Source organism: Dermacentor andersoni, chromosome 3 (assembly GCF_023375885.2).
Source record: "Dermacentor andersoni chromosome 3, qqDerAnde1_hic_scaffold, whole genome shotgun sequence".
Classification (NCBI taxonomy): Eukaryota; Metazoa; Arthropoda; class Arachnida; order Ixodida; family Ixodidae; genus Dermacentor; species Dermacentor andersoni.
Genome location: NC_092816.1, coordinates 10,369,114 through 10,391,920, shown reverse-complemented (window position 1 = coordinate 10,391,920; position 22,807 = coordinate 10,369,114). Strand labels below are relative to the sequence as shown.

The 22,807-nt window shown below is 46.1% G+C and overlaps 1 protein-coding gene across 1 annotated transcript in view; it reads right to left on the bottom strand.

The window, feature by feature from the left end:
• Positions 1-545: 545 nt before the first annotated feature.
• LOC126520776 (uncharacterized) overlaps positions 546-22,807 on the bottom strand; it is a 171,600-nt gene continuing 149,338 nt past the window's right edge. The window contains exon 14 of the mRNA XM_050169555.3: positions 546-761. Within this exon, the coding sequence (XP_050025512.3) occupies positions 546-761 (216 nt within the window). The remainder of the gene's footprint in view (positions 762-22,807) is intronic.

The window sequence follows — 22,807 nt, the reverse complement described above, 5'->3', positions numbered from 1 at the left end:
GCGACCGCCACCTCATCATCGCACGCTTTCATTCGCACACACAGCATACGGCGCCAGTTTTATCGTCCTTGAGCTTGACGCGGAACCTCACGGCGACGGCAGAAATGCTCCTCGAGTGTCCATATTATTGCTATCGCAATAAAAGTAATAAGACAGCATTACGTCACGCAGCCAGCCTTAGCAAGCTAACGCTGCGTGACGCCAGTCCCTTTGCTCAGTGTCGGCCCAAAACGCGACATATTGCGTCGAGATCACGGAGCAAAAATCGAGATTTGCCGACATGAAGGGACTTTTTCCTTTCTCCATGCGAAAGGGTATCGAAAAAATCAACTGGGGGTACTGAAACTGACAGCGCGCTCTATCCCCCATGCTCTGACGCTTTCACCACGTGTTGGGACGACACTCTTGGCTTCAGTCACGTTGCGCGATGCTGCCTCCGAACCTTTTCCTTCCTGCACGCCCCCACGCAGTCGACTGGCGCCTTCTCGCAGCACATAGTGATGCTACGCGGCCAGTCCACAAACAGGAATTTCCGAGCGCGCTCATTAGGTGCAGATACAGAAAAAATGCTTTCGGCTTTCAAAGAGAGCATTCGCTTTCAAAGCAGAGAGGAGCGAAAGTGCTTGCAGTTTTCTGCATTCGAAGTCCCGGCACAGGTCCGAGCGAGCCTTCATACGGCAGTGGAGGATCATGTCCTGCGGTGGGTACGCCTGCTCGATCAGGTTCTTCAGGTGGTCCGCGTTGAACTGCATCGTCGCGTCCTGCGTTCCAAGCAACGCGGCTTTGAGTAAATTTATCGGTATTAGAAAAAGCTGGCAATGTTTTGTCGCCGCACTTTTCACGGCAGCAAGATGACACCGCAGAATTTGCGCTCATAAACAACAAGAGCAGCGTTTACATGAATGAGAGAATTGCCGCATCGCATCGCATTTTGAGAGAATCGCATCCATGGCGGCAATGTGCCAGGAAAGCGATTGGCAATAATGCACCAGGAGAGAGTCGACCTAGACGGATAATTCGACTCACGCGGTGCATGTAAACGCTGGCCTATCGCACCGAGAGAGAGTAAAAAGAGACTTCTGCCGGCGTGCGACTCCCCCATTGGCCAGTGGCATGCACTCGCCGAAACTGGCTTGTGTCGGACGGCGGGGGATGCGGCGAATGTAAACGCTGTCGCTTAGTACTACCGTGATGCGCGAATAAATGCGATGTGCTATACTGCCGCATTCATGTGAACGCGGCTAGGATCCGTCACGCCGTACACATTTTCAAGGAATAGTGCACTTTCTGCTTCACATGCACTTTCTGCGTCACCGCCGTTGGAACGACGCAGCGGATCTGGACGTCTGCCTATCGACTGACCACCCTGTGTTTACACATGCCGGACGGACAAATCGCAGCGCGATAACGTGAACTGTTGGTTTCATTTAGACGCCCCGAGAGACGTTGACATCACTGCAAACACACTGCATACGCTCTAAAGTGTGCAGTGTGTTTCGCGCTAGGACACTAAATGCAAATACTAAGTCGACGTAGACTATTGAAATACCATTCCAGATACCTCTCAGCGCTTGTTTCGTGGCCTAGAAAAGACTTAATTTACGAGCAAATTGCTTCTGAAGGGTCAGCATACCTTTAGCGTAATTCAGATCACCAGCCCCCGAGCGCGAAGTGGTGACGTTGCGTACGTCATCACCACCCATTTGTCGTCCGGAAGTAAAACGGCTCCCGACAGACGGCGCTACGATTTTCTGCGCAGTAGGGTGCCTCGATGTCCTCCTCCCCCGCGGGAGGGGGAAAACATCGAGGCACCCTTGCCGTAGCTGGAAACACTCCGGAAACATCTGTTGCTGACGAATTCTGTCAACTTATATCCAGACCAGGAATTCCGTTTACTTGCCTACAATTTACAAGTTCGGCAACACTAGCAGAACAGAAGTTTCGTGCGTGCTTTATGTCACAACATCCTCAACTTGGCTGTGAGTTTAGTTTAAATGAATTGAAATGTGATCTTTCGTCATGCCGTACAAAGACAACCGCAGACCCAGATGGTGTTACATATGTGATGTTAAAGAACCTAGGCCCAGCAGGAAGAATGGCTCTTTTGGAGATATTTAATGATACCTGGATAAGAGAGACTCTTCCAAATTCATGGAAATTAGCTCCGGTAATTCCAGAACTGAAACCAGGTAAGACTCCCCTTTGTCTTGACTCCTACCGACCCGCCAGTCTCACAAGCTGTTTTTCCAAACTAATGGAGAAGATGATAGACAGTCGACTGCAATGTCGGTGTGAACCAAGGAGGTTAAAGTGGGTTTGCTTAACTTAAAGTGAGTTTGAAGCAAACTTAAAGTGAGTTTGCTTAGATTCGCCGTGAACACACAAATGTGTTTTCCAACTACATGACCGGTTTTCGACAATATAGGTGTACAATGGATGCCGTATTAGACATTGCCACATGTGTCGAACATGAACGAATTTGTGGACATGTGACAGTAGCAGTATTCTTGGACATTCAAAGAGCATTCGACACTGTAAGTCACATACACGTCCTTGCTGGCATGTTAGAGCTTGGCCTACACGGTCGAACACTGCGATGGGTATCAAATTTCTTGAAAAACAGAAAAATATTTATGGAAACAATCGAAGAAGAGTAATTATCACAGCATCACGCAAGGCATTCCGCAGGGCAGTGTTCTCAGTTCGTTGTTATTCAACTGTGTCATGGCAGTCTTGCCACAAAACTCCCGTCTGGTCGACAGTATTCTCTGTACGCAGATGACATCTGCATATGGGCCTCTGGATCTCATATGCAAGACAATCAAACAACGCTGCAAGAGGGTCTTGATAGTATCGACACCTCTTTAAAAGAAAGAGGCATTAGTCTTTCATACGCAAAGACAGCCGTACTTCCTTTCACTAGACGACAGCTGAATAATTTACAACTTACGTTTAATGGGCAAACATTGATGTTTGTGAAAGAGCATAAATTTCTTGGAGTTATTCTTGACCAGAAGCTGGCATGGGTATCACACATCCGCGCAATTGAAAAGCAGACCAATGCTGTAATAAACGTACTTCGACGACTCGCTGGCGCAACGTGGGGAGGAGGTCAGTCTCTTCACCACTAAAAGTTTTATAACGCACTCATAAAACAAAAAATTGCTTACTCGGCACCTATTTCCATGGTTTATCGCAAACTTCTGAGGAACGTCTTCAACGTTTACTGGCAAGGGGGCTGCGAGTGTGTCTTGGGGTTCCGCAGGCTACCTCGAGTTCCTTAGTAATTACTGAAGCTCGTCACCCACCATTTCGAGCCATACGAACGGTTGAAACATGCCGACATACTTATCGCATCTTAACCCAACACGAGAAGCATCCATTAAACCTCGCACTTACCGAAAGAAACAAAAGCAAAATGCACGATATTGATCGAGAACATAAAGCATTATTACCAAGATTTGAATTATGCGAAGTGGATGTTAGTTACCCTCCCTGGATGTTAAAGTGTCCTCAAATAGAATTATCGATTGACGGGATTATATCTAAGAGACATGTTCATAGTAGCCGCGCAACAACTGGCACTCTTCCAAATTTACTCATTGTATCCCCAGTACATCCCCGTGTATACAGATGGTTCGTGTCATAAAAATTCCTCGACTTCAGCGTTTGTCATTCCACATTTAGCACTAGAGCAAACGTTTAAATTATCCCAAGAGACATCTTCCACCATGGCAGAACTGTTTGCAATCCTGTGTGCTTTACGTTTCATAACATCAGAAAAACATTCGCAAAAATGGGTTATCTTTAGCGATTCGCAAGGCGCTCTCACATTACTACAGAGCAACAATAAAATTCTTTGAAAACATTGCTATTGTATGAGACGCTCAAAGAACTTACAAAACCAAGCGGAATGAACCACGTAATTGCATTTCAGTAGATACCAGGGCACTGCAATATACCTGGTAATACCGCAGCGGACGCAGCTGCGAATCGGGCGCACAATAATGCAGAGAAAACCAATCTTTTCCTATTGCGTAGTGAAGTCCATCTGATCCTGAGACAGATTTATTGTTGCCTCAACAAAAGTACCTGGTTTGATCAGCAAACTAAAAACTCGGAGTTATACTTTATAGACCCATGTATAAACTTATCAATGACGGAAAATCGAAGAGAGAACAGAAAACTTGAAACATTGGTACATCGTCTGCGTCTTGGTACTGCATTTACGAAACACTTCTTGTACAGGATAAAACGTGTCTCTAGTCCGCAGTGTTCTTGTCGCCATCCAGACGAAGATGTGCATCGTCTTCTCCTCGAGCGCACGAAATACGATCCACAAAGAAGGGTACTGCAGGCAAATTTGCTGATATTAGACAGAAGATCATTCACCCTAACAAAGGTACTTGGCCCATGACCAACTGCGGGCCTTCAGAAAAGAGCACTTCTTGTTCTGAAATAGTCTTTAGAGGGCACCAACATTTTGGGAAAATATTAAGTTTCAGATAATCCTAATAAGCTAAATGAGTAACATAAATGTTGTTCTGAGTTCAAAATTGATTTATGTGGTGATCGCAACTTTTACGCAATATGTATAATTCTATTCTGTACTTGCAGTGTATTACATGTGTTGGGTGTTTTGGCTGTTCAAAATATCTGGCGTTATATATGCGTACGTGTACATACCTCATACACAAAGCTTTGCGATTCATGAACTGTTGGACTGTATATTTTTTATTCACCCAGTGTTCTACTGAGTGTCATATTTTGTGTCACTATTCTCCCTTTTTACGCAAATTTGTTTCCTTTGCCAAGTGACAAGGAGTATCAGTAAAACTTCATTTGGTCCTAGTTGGTACTTAATTCTGAACTTAAACTTACAGCGCAAACTCCTAAGACGGACCACAAAAGGAAGCTACGACACACACTGGCGCTGACTAACAATTTCTGTATTTCTTTGTCGTCGATGCATATATAAACCCTAGGCCACGCAACCGCGCAGGTACACAGATTTCATTACTGAGATCTGCCAAATTATCCCATACGCAAACGTAGCAATTCAAATTCAGATGGGTGCAGGGCAAAGATGTGTCACTGATGCAATTATCGCCTTGTCTTTCTATGTGGTAGGCCTCTAAGGCAAGCCGCGCATGCTCATTCTTGCTTTTGCCAAGAATCAACGTCCGATCAAGTCGCGCTTCACAATTGCTGCAAGAGTTTATATGCACTATAAGGTGCGCTCCTCTATCTACATTTTTGTTTACTTTTTGCGCATGTTCCCTGAGTCACTCATTGACGCAACGCCATGTCTGACCAACGTACGTCTTACCACGTGAGAGTGGAATGGAATAAACCACGCCGACAGCGCACGACACGTATGAAGCACCATGCCGAATTTGGCATCCCATCCTCCACTGGTCCCTCCGCAGGCGCGGGACCATAGTTTGAAAGCTTGTTAGGCGCAGAAAGCTCCAAAGGAACACCATGCGTGCAAGCAACTTTCTTGAGTTGATGGGTGACCTTGTGTGTATAAGGGACCACCGCAGGCCTTCGCGTTTTACGTTCGGCGGCCGGCCTTTTTGTGGTTTTTCTTTTCTGAATCAGAGCTTCAACCACGGCAGCCAAAGCGACATAGGGAACCCAACTGCCAGAAGTCAGCTGATCTGATTATCAAAACTTTCTTGCATCTTGAGCACACACGAACTCTTAAGAGCCAATTCCATACATGACGACGCAATGACTCTTTTCAGAATCTTCGAGTACGCAGACCTGAATGACAAAAGTTCCTTTTTCCACGGGTTTGATACGCCCAACACACGTGGCGTTCACAGAACTCAAGCTTCAGTTCCAAGAACTGCAATACATTGTTTTGTGGACTCTCACGGGTAAACACGAGACCTTGTTCATGTTCCTTGAAATAATATACAACCTTATTGATTGTATCCTGGCAGGACGAGTCAAGCGATAAAAATACCAAAACATTATCGACATATCTAAAAACTTTTAAAACTTTCCGCTCAATAAAAGCATGGTCTAAAGAATGGTCCATTCTAGGCGAAAAAATATCAACAAGAACGGGAGCAACACATGACTCAATACAAATACAATTCCGTTGTAAATACGGTTGGTCATTGAAAACAATAAAAGCAACTCGAAGGTAATATTCTAAAAGACTTTAAGAATTACCCACTGAAAGTCCGGCATGAGTCTGGAATGAGATCATACCACTATAGTCAATACATTCATGTACCTAAGACAGGAGTTGACGCTGTGGAACTGAATAAAATAAATCTTCAACATTCAGTTCACAGTTATTCAGTTATTAAACTTATTCAGTGGGTTTGCTTAACTTAAAGTGAGTTTGCAGCAAACTTAAAGTGAGTTTGCTTAGATTCGCCGTATGCTTAAGTTCGCCTTAAAACTTCAGCATACGGCGAACTAAACTGCATGAACTAAACTGCATGAACTAAACTGCATAAACTAAACTGCATAAACAAAACTGCATAAACTAAACTGCGTACGAGTGGATTGCTTCATTCATCCCCAGCGCCATCTGGAGCAGCATGCTCGGCGGATGGCCTGGCGCACACTTCCAGCACTTTCCTATTGAAGGGTCTGTGTGTCTCTCTCTCTGCGTTAGCTGCATCGCTAAGGTAAAAGAATGCAGGTGTTTCTTGTAGGCATGATTCATTGCACAACAACCGATTTCATTTTTTGATGTCGATATGTGGACGTTTGTTCAGTCTGAACGTAACTGGTCAAAGTGGCTATTCGAATTGCCTGCTGAATATGTCGCACAGGGCGTGTGATAACGAAGTAATTGCAGTCATTGCCGCGGGCGCAGGGCATTAGATGAAGTTAGATAAAAACGGGGGAAAACGTCTCAGTGTCGATAAGCGGCCTATCTAGAAACATTGCGTGCGAGAAAGGCAGCGCGCACACGCTCCATGGCGAGTTTTGAGAGTTGCATAATCAACGCAACACAGGCGGTGCCGCATAGTTGCCCAACAAAAGCTGCAACAACGGCGGGGACCGAGTCACGTATAAACGCTAGCACGTTTGCTTTGCGCTGCCGATTTTACTGCCGTAATAATTTCGCACCATTGCTTTTCCTTAGTGCAAATTTAACCAGATACAATGTGAGTCTTCGTAAATCACATCGTTGGAGCTGTACCGTTCGAACGTCCTGTCTTGTGCGTTGACAAACAATATACTCTAGCGATACTTTTTCGGCAATACAGAACAGAAGTGCAGGTCAGCCATGTAGAATACCGCAGAGACTGTTCGCTGGGTGTGCGTGCCTTTTGCACTGCACTGTAGCCCAAAGGCAGCGATGGCACAGAGACGGTGATCGTCTGCTGCCGTGCTGCACAAAAGCGCCATTTCATCTCGTGCTCGCAATTGTGCCAGCACGTTTTCAAAGGAGTGCAAGATGCCCCGGAGATGAAATTTCGGCACACATTTAGGAAAACGCACGCGTTCCCGCACTTCTCCGCTATACGACCTTCCACCAAGCCCCGTAGTGGGGTGTTAAAGGCAATCATTAAAGCTGGTCGGATTAACCGCTCAACAGTCGAGATAACTGAGAGGCGTTTATAACAGGGAAGGAATTGATAGAACCGGAGTGATTGCAAGTGTAGGTAACGGTACAATATAGTGATAGAGGTTTCGTTTAAGATGGAGATCAGATTGGCATTGAATTTGCATTGAATATCCCAAACGAAAGAAAGAAAGAAAGAAAGAAAGAAAGAAAGAGAGAAAGAAAGAAAGAAGAAAAGAAAGAAAAAAAGATAGAGAATGCTAGATCGCGATCAATGTAGAAAAACCTGACTAAATCAAGCAGGCTAGGCGACTATTTGTCTCCACCCCGCTTCAAAGGGGATGCCAATAAATGCCTTTTAAAATAATCAAACCTACACCATAGGCAAATATGATTTGCATAAGAATGCCGATTACCGGCCTTGTGCCTTGTACGTGCGGCAAATCATCCGCACCTATCATCTGTATCAAGTATTTCTACGCTGTGTTTCCCTATCGTAACGCCAGTCTGCGCTCTTTAATGTTTCGGGCGCGGCGTCTTGGCGGGAATCCGAAGCCGGCAACCTTTATCCTATCACGTGCCACCGTGACAAAAAACAAAGTAAAAAAGAAAAGAACACGGAAGGCCATTGCTGATTGGGTGCCGTAAAAAATAGCCGCTCCCGCGAAATACCGCTGGCCTCTAGTCCAGCCATAACAGGAACCGAGAATTTATTCCCGCGAGCGCAAAATTGCAGGAAAAGAACGAGGGTGGTCGGCGGCAGGTAAGTTCCCTTCGGTCCGAAAGCTCCGCGCCTTAGCGTCGACATTTTGTCACGTGACAAGACCTTGGAGAACCGCTTGGACCAGGGCAGACACATGACCACGGCCGACTGAGTCTCGCGATGCGGCCGTGCTGTAGCGAGACCGGCGCTTTGCTTGGCAGCACCGTTTTATCGCGCAGTGTTATCGCATAGCCTCTGCGCCCTGACCTCGCTGGGCTTTGGCGTGCTGCTGCTACGTCCACGGGAGTCACGTGGTCACCGGTCGCGGGTTTGCCCAGAGGGAGCGCTATAGTGCGCGCGCTTCCTGCTGATACCGCGACCTCGGCGCCTGGCCGGCCGACCGCGGTCGCGCCGCGAAAGGCCGAAAAACATGTAAATTGAGCTTTTTTCTGCCGGGTTCTCTCTCTCTTTCTCTTGTTTCTTTTCGGGACCCTCTCCGGCGAGAGTGCCCAAGGTTGGCGCTACAGTGGTTTTGATGGCATTGTTTGTCCTGCTCTCGAAGTGAGCCATTCATGCGGCCACTCAATTGCTTATTGTGAAATATTTTTCCCCCAGCAAACAGACGCACGTTCCTTTCAGTTGGTGTTGAACATGCAACGTGCGTAATAAGATGTCTCGGCGTTGTTGGTTCTTCCTTTTTTCGTAACCAAATCTACAGCTTGCACGAAAGGCAATGTTCAGTTAGCTAATTACCAATTCGAACTAATTAGCTTTATTATTAATCCAGCTTAAGGTGTGTTGTTGCGACTCGAGGTGGCGTGTGGGCGAGGAATCCACCAAGCCTATCGACGAGTGCCTGCGGTAGTAGGAATAAAGGAAAAAGGGATCATTAAGCATTAGTTACACGGCTTCAGTTAGGGATGCCCACTCCATGCAGGAGCATGTTAAACGTCTGAGTTCACATCAGGATACACGAACCTCTCTGCACAAATAAAACTTCGGTTGAGGCTAATTAGTACATATTATTTTGAAGGTTTTCTTTGCACGAAAGATCTCCGCTTTTAATTCCGTCTCCTTCCCTGCGCGACTCGACTAATGAATCTGATTACTGTATCGCGGCCAATCACAATCGTCGAATCGGTCAAAATACCCCTCCCATGATATCTCACCATTCTGCCGAACTCCACCTCCGGTGGTATCAAACAGGTGATAGGGTAGCAGTCTGGGAATCCGAGGTCGAAGCCATTCCCACGGTAGCACAAAACGTTGGCTATTTTCAACATTAGTTCAGGCTGTCAGGATCTGGTGGGGGGTCTTTTGTGGATCCGTCAGCAGTCGTTGACAAACCTGGGTTGACTTTTGGGTAGGCGCTGATATGGGTAGCTGGGTTTGCCTCGTGGCAAACGCCTAATTAATGCCCTTGGCCGTGCTTACACGTAACAGTATGCAGGACGCAGTAACTCTATCAAAGGCCTTGGGCTTTAAGGATAGTAGAGGAAAGGCTAATGAATCTGGGGTAGAGAATAGTAAAACATGACTAAAGTCCACAGAGGCAGAAAGCATATAACATAGATATTAAGACAATAACTTTTATCAAGTTTGATGGGTCCTAAGGTAAGATAACAAATGCGGAAGAAAGGCAAAATTGAAGAACCTGGCGTCATCCGCCACCAGCACGTTTGAAAGGGGATTCCTGTCCCCCCGTCCGGTAGTTCGCCCGTCCGTCCGTCCGTCCGTCCGTCCATCCATCCATCCATCCATCCATCCATCCATCCATCCATCCATCCATCCATCCATCCATCCATCCATCCATCCGCTCACCCACTCACCCACTCACCCACCCACCCACCCACCCACTACAAGAGCTACCAGAACAGTTCTATTCGACAAACATAAATACTTCAAGAATGTGAATGGAAAATGGGAGCGAGGGAGGCCCGGTGTGTATATAGACGCCGCACTGCATAAGTACGATGAAGCCTCGCAAATTCTGGCCCAGCGATTAGCGCCAGTTCGGAAGTGATACATAGCGCGATGCCCGAAATAAAAGAAGACAATAGCAACGTCTCCTGTTCTTGTGTAGTGGTGCTGCGCTACCTTTTTGCAGGTAAATGCTAGTGGTGGGCGCATAGGCGACGACTGCGGGGGGAGGGGGGAGGGGGGGTTAGGGCTATGGAATCCGAGCCCCCTCCGGACTTTTCTGGGGGGGGGGGAGTCTGAGCCCTTTCCCCCCGCGCGATGCCGTAGCCCCATTACCCCCCCCCCCCCCTTCCCATTCACATCTAAAGTGCCATTCCGAGAACTTTGTCCCCCACATCATTCGAGGTTTCTTTTACTTTCCTCGACCTTCTCACTTGAAATTTTATTGTAGCTAATAGCTTACTGTTTACTATTAGTAGGCTTACTAATAGCCTACTAACAGCGCGGATGTGCATGGCTTTTAATTTATACTTTCGCTTTATTTCTGCAAATCCTGACTATAGGAGGACAAGCACATTAGAAGCACTAGCGGCGGCTGCCTCATCCGTACTTTCTCATTTCAACATTGTTTTAAATTTCCACTGTAAACACCATGCATGCACATATACAATATATTTAAATATACACACACGACAAAGCTTATTATATTTTTGAAAGATATGGAGGTAACCAATAAAATTATTTCTAAATATATGCATAGCCTATGCCTAGAGAATGAATATGTTGATGTATGTTCACAACGCTTCAAATTGCTTTGCGTGCTTTTTTGACTATGAAAAAAAGCTATAGACTTCACTCACATCTTCGGCAGAATCTTTTATCAATAGCATGTGAAATGCACGTGAATGTTGTTTGTCTCAGTATTGCTTCTCATTCTAGTAAGCAGTGCTAATGACTCACGAAAAAAAAAATTTCTTATAATTTACAACATTTATTATGGATGGAAAGATAGACAGTTGCATGCAAAGGTCATAAATATATACAGGGTGTCCCAATGAACTATTATGCACCAAGCTTTAAAAAAAAGCGATGCGTTACTCGAAGGAAGCCTAATGCATATTGTTACCAGTACAGTGTAGTAACTTCCAGTAATTTTTTCGTTACTGAGATTTAATTTGGTAATTGTGATTAGTTTTCTAACTCTAGACGTATTATCCTAATTATCAAAGTGTTAATTAAGCATATGAAGGCACAGCCAAGGGACATCTAAGTGCGGTATTTTCAGTGACGTACTAATTGCGTACTAAGTTTTTTCCTACTGATAAATAAAGTCCGAGAAATATGGAGAATACGAATTGACTGCGCTCCCACCCGCATCATAAAGCAGCGCCCTCGAACAAGCTCCCTCTGAGTTATCCAGAACGAAATAAAGGAAATAAAGGAAAAACATCGTGATCGAGCTAGTGCCTTATCAGCAGCGCCTCGGCCGAAATAGCACGTCGCGTTTTGTGTTAGTAGGAAACAAGCTGTGATAGCTGCTGTCTCAGCGTAGATAAAGTGCACGGATGTCGTTTCTTTTCCCAAAAAACCTATTACCACAAAAGCGAACTGACAACGTCAGTGCAAAGGTTTAAAGGTGCGTTTTGTTTCGTCCCTGTAGCCACGTCTTTCTCTAATGAGCAGAAGGAAAACATGATTCTTGCCTTGGGAGCTGCAAATGCCAACGCGAGGAAAGCCGTAAATATATATCAGTCATGGAAGTGTGGCAATAGACCAAACGCGTCGACTATTATCAGAAATGATAAAAACCTCAGACAAACCGGAAGATTCAAGAAACAGCGGCGTAGGACTCCATCTTTGAGTCCTAGCCTGCGCACGGATGTTGTAGCATTTACTGCCTGAAACCCTCATGCTAGCATGCGGGACGTGGCCGCCCAGGTATCAATTTCCAAGTCATCAGTTCGGAGGATTCTAAACGACGGCCTTTCACCCGTGCCACCTTAACCCGCACCAATGTTTGGAAGAATCGTCTAGATTTCTCGAATTGTGTCCTCGCAAAAGCCGATGAGTTACCGGACTTTTTGAGTAACATCATGTGCACAGATGAAGCCAATTTTCACAGAAACGCCCAGGTAAATTTGCATAATGCTCACTATTGGAGTGACTACAAAGCACACTGGGTAAAGCTGAATCGGCACCAGTACAGTGGTTGTTCAATGTGTGGTGCGGAATTTGCGCCGGTGCTATAATCTGTCCCATCTTCTTCAACCACACACTGACTGGACAGCGTTACGTGAACGAAATCCTTGAAGGAGTGGTGGTGCGCTGTCACGTCTTCCACTTCCGTGGTATGAGCAAGATGGAGCACCAGCACACAGCAGCAGCCGAGCACAAAACTGGCTGGATGCGACTTTTCATGCGCAGTAGATTGGAAGGCACGGACCTGTAAATTGGCCGGCTAGGTCACCTGACTTCTCTCCACTCGATTTCTCTCTTTGAGGTTATGTGAAAGATCGTGCTTACATGTTCGAGACGGACGTCAGATTAGTTCAAGGCAAGGATAACGGATGTCTGCAGTAGTATTCCGGCGTCGGTGATCAAAAAGCCACTGAAGATGTGATAAAACGCGAACAGTACGGCGTAGCTGCAAAAAGAAGACCTATTCGAACACGTCCTCTATAGGCTGGTGTCCAGCGGCGCTTACGGATTCGCAGGTAATCAGGGCACACTCAAATCTGGTGTATTTTTGTTTTTTGTGCAGGATTGCCAATTGGGCTCATTCAGAAGTGGTTATTTACTTTCTTGAACGTATCGGTCTTGCCCTTTGTCTACACATTGCTCGCTTCCCGGTATGTTTATTTCGATTTTGTTTTTTGACACGAACCTGTTTTTGCGACACGTATACACTTTCATAAAAAATAAAATGGTCACTTTAATTTGGCTTTGGTCCGTAGCAAGCTTCTGGCTCGAAATATAGCTCCGCGCGAAATCTTTCGATGCGGTGCGAGCATGGGATATTGAAACAAGCTGTGCATATTCCATTGCTTTTCGCGTTTCGTGCGCGGTCAGAGTGGCGCTTCAGCCGCGTTATCAATGGGCTTTTGTTATCAATGTGATCAGTCGGCCTTGAGATACGGATAATAAGTGTGACGTGGAAACGGAAGGAAGGAACAGCTGCAAAGCCGTGAAACCTGCTGTCGATGCTCTTTCCGCACCATTATCAAGGTGATGCGCAGTCTCTTCGGGTTTGCGACAGGCAGTGCAGTTGCTTTCAATCAGCTTATTTGAGGGCACTGATTTATGGACGCGGGTGGGAGCGCACTCACGTGGTATATATCGTACTTCGTGAGGTTTGTTTGCCAGCGATCGGGAAAAAATTGCACGCAGTTATTACGTCTCTGAAAACACCGCAGTTGGATGTCATTTTGGGTGCTTACGAATGCATTATTGACACTTGGAAAATTAGGAGAATACTTCTCGAGTTAATTAATTGCAATTATCGAATTAAATCTCACTAACGAAATAATTACTGGCGGCTACTCCACTGTACTGGAAACAATATGCACTAGGTTTTCTTGGAGTAACGCAAGTGCTCTTTTTTAATTCTTAGTGCATGATAGTTGGGGAAACGTGTATAATTCACTCAGCAACCGAAATGAGGCCAAGCCGGATTCACTCGAAATCAGAATCAACTGCAGTCATGCGCAGCAGCGCTTATACTCGGACTCACAGAAAAAGAGGGAGAGAGAGAAAGCCGGCAGATTCTCGGGAAAGGCGAAGCGGCATTAGTGATAGCCAAGTATGCCACAGTTACACTGAGCACGTGCTGGTGGGCGAGTTGGTTATACATAATTCACTCCGGTCACTCTCCGGTCACATTAGTGCTCATTGTAAGGCTGACAAGTGCATTCCAGATTTTAATAGAACCTGTGTTTTGAACAGAGCTGATGATCAAAAGACAAGGGAGATATTGGAAGCGCTTGAGATCAAGGAGCGTGGTGATGCTTGTATCAGTGAACGCTCAGTTCGACAAAGGAACTGGCGTATCTTGAGAGCGGCGCTAAGAAGCTGTTGTGTATCGTGGTTTCGTTGTGCGATGACGGCACTGTTTTGTCTTTTTTCCTTGTTTTGATTCTTGGCAGCAGCTATTTATTCCTGTGTCAAGAAATAAAACGTCCAGTTATTAGTGCGCCTATACGTGGTTGTCCCGTGTCGCCTTCCTTCGTCCGTTGTTCTATTGTAATCAATGTAATCAAACAATTACACGAAGGGAGATTACACCAACGAGAAGATTCAGGTAAGGAAATTGAACTGTCTCGTACTATGAGGTCTTGTATGAGGTCTTGAATGAGGTCATATAACGCCGTCACTACAGCGCTCAATTCTTCGAGGTCATACGAAGTTTCTTAAAGTGCAAGATATATATATATATATATATATACATGGGGTTCGGAAAGCTGGTCTGGCCATAGCATCCCCCGGTATCATCAAAACTCTCCGCCTATGGGTGGGCGGATATGCCAAATTTTGAATACGAATCGAATATTAGACATTAATTATTCTTATTCGTTTTCGAAAATGATGTATTCGATATTTTCAAATATCAAAACTAACCAAATCTTTCGCCACAACCGACTGTTAAAGTAGGCTTACTGGCCTCCTTCTGATGAATGAAGTATAGCAAACTATAAGAAGTAAAAGAACGACACTATTTTTCAAAGCGATGCAGAAACAAAATTAATATTTCAAGCTTTGTTTTCGGCTTCGAGGCGGAGTCCTACATGACAACGTGTAATATTTGTTTTGCTTGTAACCTGTATTATTGTTTTTCTTGCGGTCTAGTCATGTTACAGTTTTGTCTTTTACAACATTCCTGCGGGGAGTAACGTACAGCAGCTGCCTAGATTTGACTTTCGTCTCCCACCGCCTCGCCACACATGTTAAGTGGTTTTTGGACATTGAAACGCACGGAAGTGACCACATCGCCACTTACCTCAAGATCAAGGGAATGTCTAACACGTATACGTCCACCACGATACGAAGAATCGATTGGACTGTCTTTAAATCCCAGATTGAGGACGCTTGTCACAAAGGCCTCTCTTGTGGACTTCAACAAGCTATCAAGAAAACGGCACAGACAGCCACGCGCACACTCACGTGTTCTCCAAGGTATTCTGAATTCGACCTGGAATTGGAGCGGCTTCGTGCGATTCGCCGTCGTGCCGAAAGAAGATATCGACGCACTAAGTCAATTCAGGATCTAAGAACAGCCAGGCGAATGCAAAAGAAGATACAACGCCGCATGGATAAACTAGAGGCTCAGCGTTGGTCGAAATTTTGTGCGTCGCTAGATCCCCGCAAACCGCTATTTCAAATATGGAGAACTGTGCGAGGTCTACGTTCTGCTCCGGAACAGCGTTTCCCGTTCAAGGCCCTAGCACTATTCCAGCGCCGACAAGACATTGATGTGGCGGAAGACTTCTGTGCTATGATTGCGGGCCAGCCAACTCGCACAGGTTCGCTTACAGTGAATCGTATTCCAGATTCACGAGATTCACGCACGGATCTGCCTTTCACGACACAAGAGCTTGACGCGGCGCTCGCCCTATGTAATGGGTCGTGGTCGCCTGGTCCGGATGACATATCTTACCGCATGCTGTGTCACCTTGGTGAACGGGCACGAAATGCGCTCCTTAATATCTATAACGAGTCCTGGCAAGAGGGCAAAGTTCCTCAAGATTGGAAGATCAGCCTCCTGGTACCGCTTCTTAAGCCTGGCAAGTCTCCCTTAGAGATTACTTCATACCGACCAATTGCGCTGGCAAGTTGCGTTGGGAAGGTAATGGAGCGAATGATCCTTGCCAGACTTGAGTGGTATCTTGAACATTATGAAATCTACCCGGACGCCATGGCTGGTTTTCGACGTCACCGATGTTCTATCGACAACGTTATCGATCTGGTAACCTATGTTCAACACCAAAAGACGTGTAAGAGGTTATCTGTCGCAATGTTCTTAGATATAAAAGAAGCCTACGACAACGTTCTTCATGACGCCATACTTGAAGCATTGGAATCAGTGGGCCTAGGCAGTCCATTATATCGTTGGACTCGCAGTTATTTACATAGGTGGTCTCTATTTCTTAACACTGAAGATGGCCCAACCTCGCAATATTATACGCACCATGGAGTTCCACAAGGCGGTGTCTTGAGTCCCACGCTTTTCAACCTTATACTCATTGGTCTCGTGGAACGACTTCCGAACACAGTTAAAATATCAATATATGCCGATGATGTCTGCGTCTGGGCATCTGATGTGACACGGCCGCAAGTACGCGCCAGGCTTCAAAAAGCTGCCACGTCAACATCGGCGTACTTATATGAACAAGGCCTCAAGATCTCGCCAGAAAAATGCGCATTGGTCGCGTTTAGCCGAAAGCCAACGAAACCATACGATGTCTCTATCGACGGTCAAAACATACCTTATGTCAGGACGCACCGATTCTTAGGCGTAATCATTGATCGCGACCTCTGCTGGAGTCCTCATGTGGCCTACCTAAAGAATCGCCTGACGGATATCTCTAATGTGTTTAAGTTTCTTGGAGGAAATGTCTGGGGTACTTCAGTACATGCAATGATGCAACTGTACAGGACGCTCTTTCTTGGTTATTTGCGATACAGCTTGCCTGTGCTGACCAACACCTGCAGAATTAATATCCGTACACTCGAAAGCGTCGAGGCCCAGGCACTTAGAGTGTGTCTTGGATTGCCGCGGTGTTCGTCAACGGCTGAAACGATTGCCATTGCACACGATTTCCCAGCCAAGACCCACATAGTCATGGAAGCGCTCAGAGCACACGTAAGACACCTTGCTCGAGCCCCTGCCCATCATCTAGCCTCACTGCCAGAGGATCGACCACGTGCTTCCTTTTGTGAAACAGTCCTGCCCTATCGTGCATACCTTCCATCAGGTTATACAGCTCCAGCGAAAGTTCCGTTTCCACCATGGTGCTTGGATCAAGCAAAGGTTCGACTAATAGTACCAGGAATACGAACAAAAGCCCAACTCTCGTCTCCAGCACTCAAGCAGCTTTCACTGCTCTTGCTGTACGAGGCGTACAACGAGCATCATCATGTGTATACTGACGCTTCAACCACGGTGAATGGGTCTGCAGGATCGGTGATCTTTCCTGCAAAACCTTCCACCATAAAGATTTGACTCTCTCACGAGACTACATCGACTGCCGCGGAGCTTGCTGCTATTCGTTGTGCACTTCGTGTAATTTCTGAAGAACTACCCAAGAAATGGAGCGTGTTCACTGACTCCAAGGCTGCTCTTCATTGTTTGGTTTCTGCCTTACGCCGAGGACCTCACGAACAACTAGCCCTTGAAATCAGACTGCTGCTTCACCACCTCGTCGAGCAAGGACACGACATCACGTTGCAGTGGATTCCAGGCCACTCTGCCGTAATGGGCAATGAACATGCCGACGCAGCAGCACGATCTGCACATGAGGAGGGCTTGCAAGACTCCATTCCATTCTCAAGAACAGACGCTGCAACGAAAATTCTTGTGCTTGCAAATGAAGCCATCAAAACTTTATGGAACACACCAAGCTTAAAGCATACACGTCTACACCGACTGGATCCATCCCTTCGACTTCGACCCCCATCTGGACTCTCTCGACTCGAAACAGCAGTACTTTGCCGACTGTGGCTTGGTGTCGCCTACACAAGATCCTTCGCCTTCCGAGTCGGTATGGACGACAGCGCGGCTTGCAGACACTGCGGCGGCGAGGAGACCATCGAACACGTGCTGTGCCACTGTCCTCAATACAGCGCGCACCGGCTGTCACTAGCGACCGCGTTGGCACGCCTTGACGACAGGCCACTTTCAGAACAGTCAGTTTTGGAATGCCGACGTGAACTGTCGTCGCAGCAAAAGTCTGTCAAGGCTTTGTTGACTTTTCTACGTGACAGTGGCCTATTAGAAAGACTATAATGACCCCATTTCATCCCTTTCATATTTTTTTCTCATGCTTTTATTTTGATCACGCTCTTCTTTCCGTCTTTACTTCCCCTTTCCCTTCCCCTAGTGCAGGGTAGCAAACCGGAGGTTCTAAGTCTGGTTAACCTCCCTGCCTTTCTCTCATTTGCATCTCTCTCTCTCTCTCTCTACGCTACAACCAGTGATGTTTTACTTGCAACGGGCTTTTAACATGTGTCCCGGTGCAAAAGTCCTTTAGTGGCTTTTTTGTTTCTATTTCCAGAACTTCTGATTGCTTTCCAACAAATGTTATTTCGCGTTCTTGAAAAGCTAGTCATACAGCAGGCATTAATTCTCGGAAATCTTGTTTTAAAAATGTTGACAGGCCATTCGCGCATTTCTTTTCTTGACTGTTAGTGACTTTGTCTTTAAAACTGATACGAATTGTCCCTGGAGAGTTGGCTGTCGTATTTCTTTTTCGCTAGTCAATACAAGGCGGGTGTCTGATTGTACCGAAATAAATATTCCTGTTGCAAACACATGCTTCTGTGTTTGACTATTCAATATTCGACTCGTTATTCGATACCTGCTATTCGTAGTCGATTCGTATTCGAAGAATTGATATTCGCCCACCTCTACTATATAGTCATCAACTAGCGCATGCACGAGTTCCAGGCATTCAGACGCTTCTCCATCATTGGACAGCAAGGTCTTGCCTGCGGCTGAGTACGCGTTCACCTTGATCTCTCCCCTTGCATCTCCATTCTGCGAAAAATGAACGAAGAAAGAACTTGAATAGGAGAACTAAATTTTGTGGATGGAGACAGATTCACACGTAGAGGTGAATTTCCAGTGAAAGTAAAAGTTGGAGTTAAGAGCAATAGAGAGAGACAAAGTCATAGAAAGGAGAGCAAGGCTAACCAGACGATAGCCCCAGTTTGCTACCCTGTACTGAGAAAATATAAAATGGGTATGAAAGATTGAAAGAAAAGACAGAAGAACGCAGACGCAGGCGTGTGATGCTGAATAAATTTGATTTGATAATGTTGCAGCACTGTCACACAGCCTATGAAGACACAGCATAGTCATAAACAGCACCAATGCCTCACTCACATAGTGCACAGTCACAATTTGTCGCACGATCCGGTGCCCGTTGGGAAACGCAGCAGCGCCCTTGGCCGGTGCTCATGTCTGGCCAGTGTCCGAGAATTTCGATTTCCGCGAGTGGGCGCTTGTTGTGGCTGAGAGCGCTTGCTGCTCGAAGCGAGGGAACTCGCAAAGAAGCTGCGCGATTGTTTACCTGCAAAATTCACAAATTCAGTTATTGGCCATTCCAGGGATAAAGGAATACGCATTTGAAAGTGCCACTCCAAGCCATAAACGAACAAGAAGGGTGGAGTCACGTCGTGAGAGGTCAGGCGGAATACGAAGATATGAATTATGGCTAAAGGTATGAAGGTGTGCGCTTGTAAATTAGGATCCACTGATCCAACGGTAGGTGACGCAGTGCCGCTCGGAGTTCTTTTGCTGCGTCGTATCGCGAAAGAGGAATTGCAACAGAGTTAACACCTTCGGGGCCAGATCGGGAAGCTGCGTCCACCTGGCCATTTCCGTGGATGCCGTAGCGACTAAGCAGCCAATGAAATATCTTCGTGAATTTTCGGTGCTCATTGATCAAACCACTTGAGTTACTGCGACAGCTTCAACTGAAGCACCTTCATCATTGCCTTTCCGTGAGTTATCTAAGTTCCAAGAGCCCCATCTAGCTCCTTGATCAAGTGTGCCTACCTCAAGATGTACAGCGGGTGCTCTCTCTGGGTCCTTAGTTTGCCGTCGAGAAGAGGAGGACTGCACCTGAACTGCTCTCCTTCCTCCGTCAAGTTTCTCAGCGTGCCGCAGGGAAGGACTCTGCCTGCTGTGTGTCAGAGTGCATGGGCGCTTTAAACTGTAGCAAGGTTCCAGTGCCGAATGTACCGGTGAAACGCTTTGGGCCTTTTTTCAAAGGTCACGCCCTTAGTGTTTTACCCGCCGGCAGGGAGGAGGGGGCTTAACTGTTATGTCTCACGGGTTATTCAACGAAAAAGGCTTAGAAACGGTCACAAAAGCCTTTACCTCTGGAAAAACCGTGTCCGTATCAAATATAAAATCTGAAGTAAGAAGTTTGTGTAGTAGGCGGAATGGCCTAGAGGTATTTTTGAGTGTCAAAACCCATAAAATTGACGCCCCTTTCAGGGCAATTGTCTCAGATAACGGCTCATGGCAAAAATCAGTTGCCCTATTTTTTCAGGAAGAGCTCAGCCTTTTACACATTGATGACCCATTTCAGGCCTAAGAATACCGACGCTGTTCTGTTTTGGATCACTTAATGTCGTCAACCCCAAAGAGCCTCAGAGCCTTTTCCGTAGATATCAAGGATTTGTTCTATTCGTTGCCCCAGTCTGATATGCTGTATTGTATTCAAGATTGTATAGATAAATTTAGAAATGTAGCTTCTCATAACGCGTGTGGAAAGTCGAGCAGTTTTTGGATCTCCTAAGTTTTTACCTTCGATCTACTTTTACACAGTAGGACGGGCGGCCATATCTACCAAAAGAGGGAATATGTATAGGGTCCTGTATCGCCGTCATTCTCAGTGGTTTGTTTTCAGCACAACTCGACAGGGGTCCTAGCTGCCGCCTTGCTGAATTTAATGTAACCAAAGCTGTTAGGTACGTAAATGACTTCTTAATATTCCTTGACTGCATCGGACACACGTTTGAGTCACTCGCCCATAACACACTAACATTCGTATGCGCAGGCTTAGAGTTGCTTGAAATAACCCATCAGATCAGAAGCCATCAGACGACAGTATTACATTCCTTGAGGTTAAACTTTTATTTCAGGACGAACAGGTTTATTGTAAGTTTTAACCACGCGCTCATAAGCCACTGCTCGCATACTACTTCGCTCATTCTAAACTAGTTAAGAGGGGCATTGCAAAATTATGCCTCTCTAACGCACTGCAAGAGTCTTGTCAAGAATTAATGGCTGCCGGCTTTTATAAACAATATGTACCCTCCAGCTTACTGCTTCAGGGTACCTCACTAATGTGCTACTCAGTGTCACTGAAAGCATCCTAAAACGAAGTCGGCAAACCAGCCTGATGCCTTGCGGGCTTCTGCCAGGAAGCAGAAGTTAGCGGTGATTCCGTGCATTAACGGCTTGACAGATCGACTGAAAAATATTGAGAAAAAAGCCAGTGTTCAAGTTGTTTTTTTTTTCCGCTGCTGACAAGCTTCTCAAAAACTGTGCAGAATGACCAATCCCGGTGCCTCTCACAAGCTTGGGTACAAAAAAAAAGCCAGAAGGAAACGTTCGTCAAATGTGCGGAATCGCTCGTGTACAGCATGCCGATTCCTGTTGGTAAGACAATATAGGCCAAAGTGAGAGGTGTGTAAATGATCGCCTCCGGGAACACCGTATATAGAAACGTGAGGGACAAGTCCTGAAGGTTCCTTGATGTGCACTGTAGGAAGTGTGAATCTAGTGATGGATCGTAGTGCTGTTTCCAGTTCCAGTCAAACTGCCGACCCCTGTGTGAAATCGAACTGCATGCCAATCTATCAAAAATGCACCACTGTCGCGAGAAGCAGGTGCCAAATGACGCGTGAATTCATCGAGGCAGAGATAATAAATAAAGTTTAGGGGATAACTGTGTGTCCATGCCATCGATTGCTTTATCTTCGAAGGAATTACACTACTTCGTCGCCACTAATTGTTTTGCTGGTTGCGCTTGCGTGATATAGGACTGCGACACGCCTTCAAATTCCACTTTGCGATTCTCAATAAATTGGTGCAAGTTAGCGCTCGTATGTCTCCCATCTTCTTTCACCGTCCTCGTCTGGTTGTGCGCTTTAAGTTTTTAGCCAGTTCACTGATGCCGAAGATATTTCATTATTTGAAGGCGGCTTACAGCAGCAAAGGCATCCCGTGGGCTCATTTCAACAGAACGGCTCATCTGACTTTTAGAAAAAAAAAAATAGATACTAGAAATGTTAGTAGTACATTTTGGGGCACCTTGCCATATGGACAAGATTATTGAAACAAAAAAAAAAGGTGTTTTGGGGGTACTCTTGAAGGCGTTTTACTAAAGCATGCAAGATGTTATGCAACAGTCTGCGTTATCTACTGTTATCGATACGAACCTACTAGAAATTGCGCGTTTACGCAACGATGGATCGTCACAGCTGTAGACCACTTGACACGGTACGCTGAAACAGCCCGACTGTCTTCGGGATCCGGAGCGGAGGTTGCAGCCTTTTTCTTGGAAGGCATCTTTTTACAGCGTGGCCCCACGTCTCCTATTTAGTGACCGCGGCAAGACCTTTCTGTCTAAACTTCTCAACGATGTTCTCCGTGCGTCCAATAGCACCTATAAAATGGCTTCCAGCTACCAAACTAATAGCCTCACAGAGCACCTTCATCACACGCTGTCTGACATGATATCAATGTACATAAACCCTGAACACACCACTTAGGATGCCATTCTACCATTCGTCACTTTCGCATACAACACGGCCATCCAACGCACTACGGGGTACTCGCCCTTTTCCCTTGTGTATCGTCGTCAACCGATCACTATCCTCCATGTTTCTTTCATTGGTGTCCTCGTGCCCTCGTC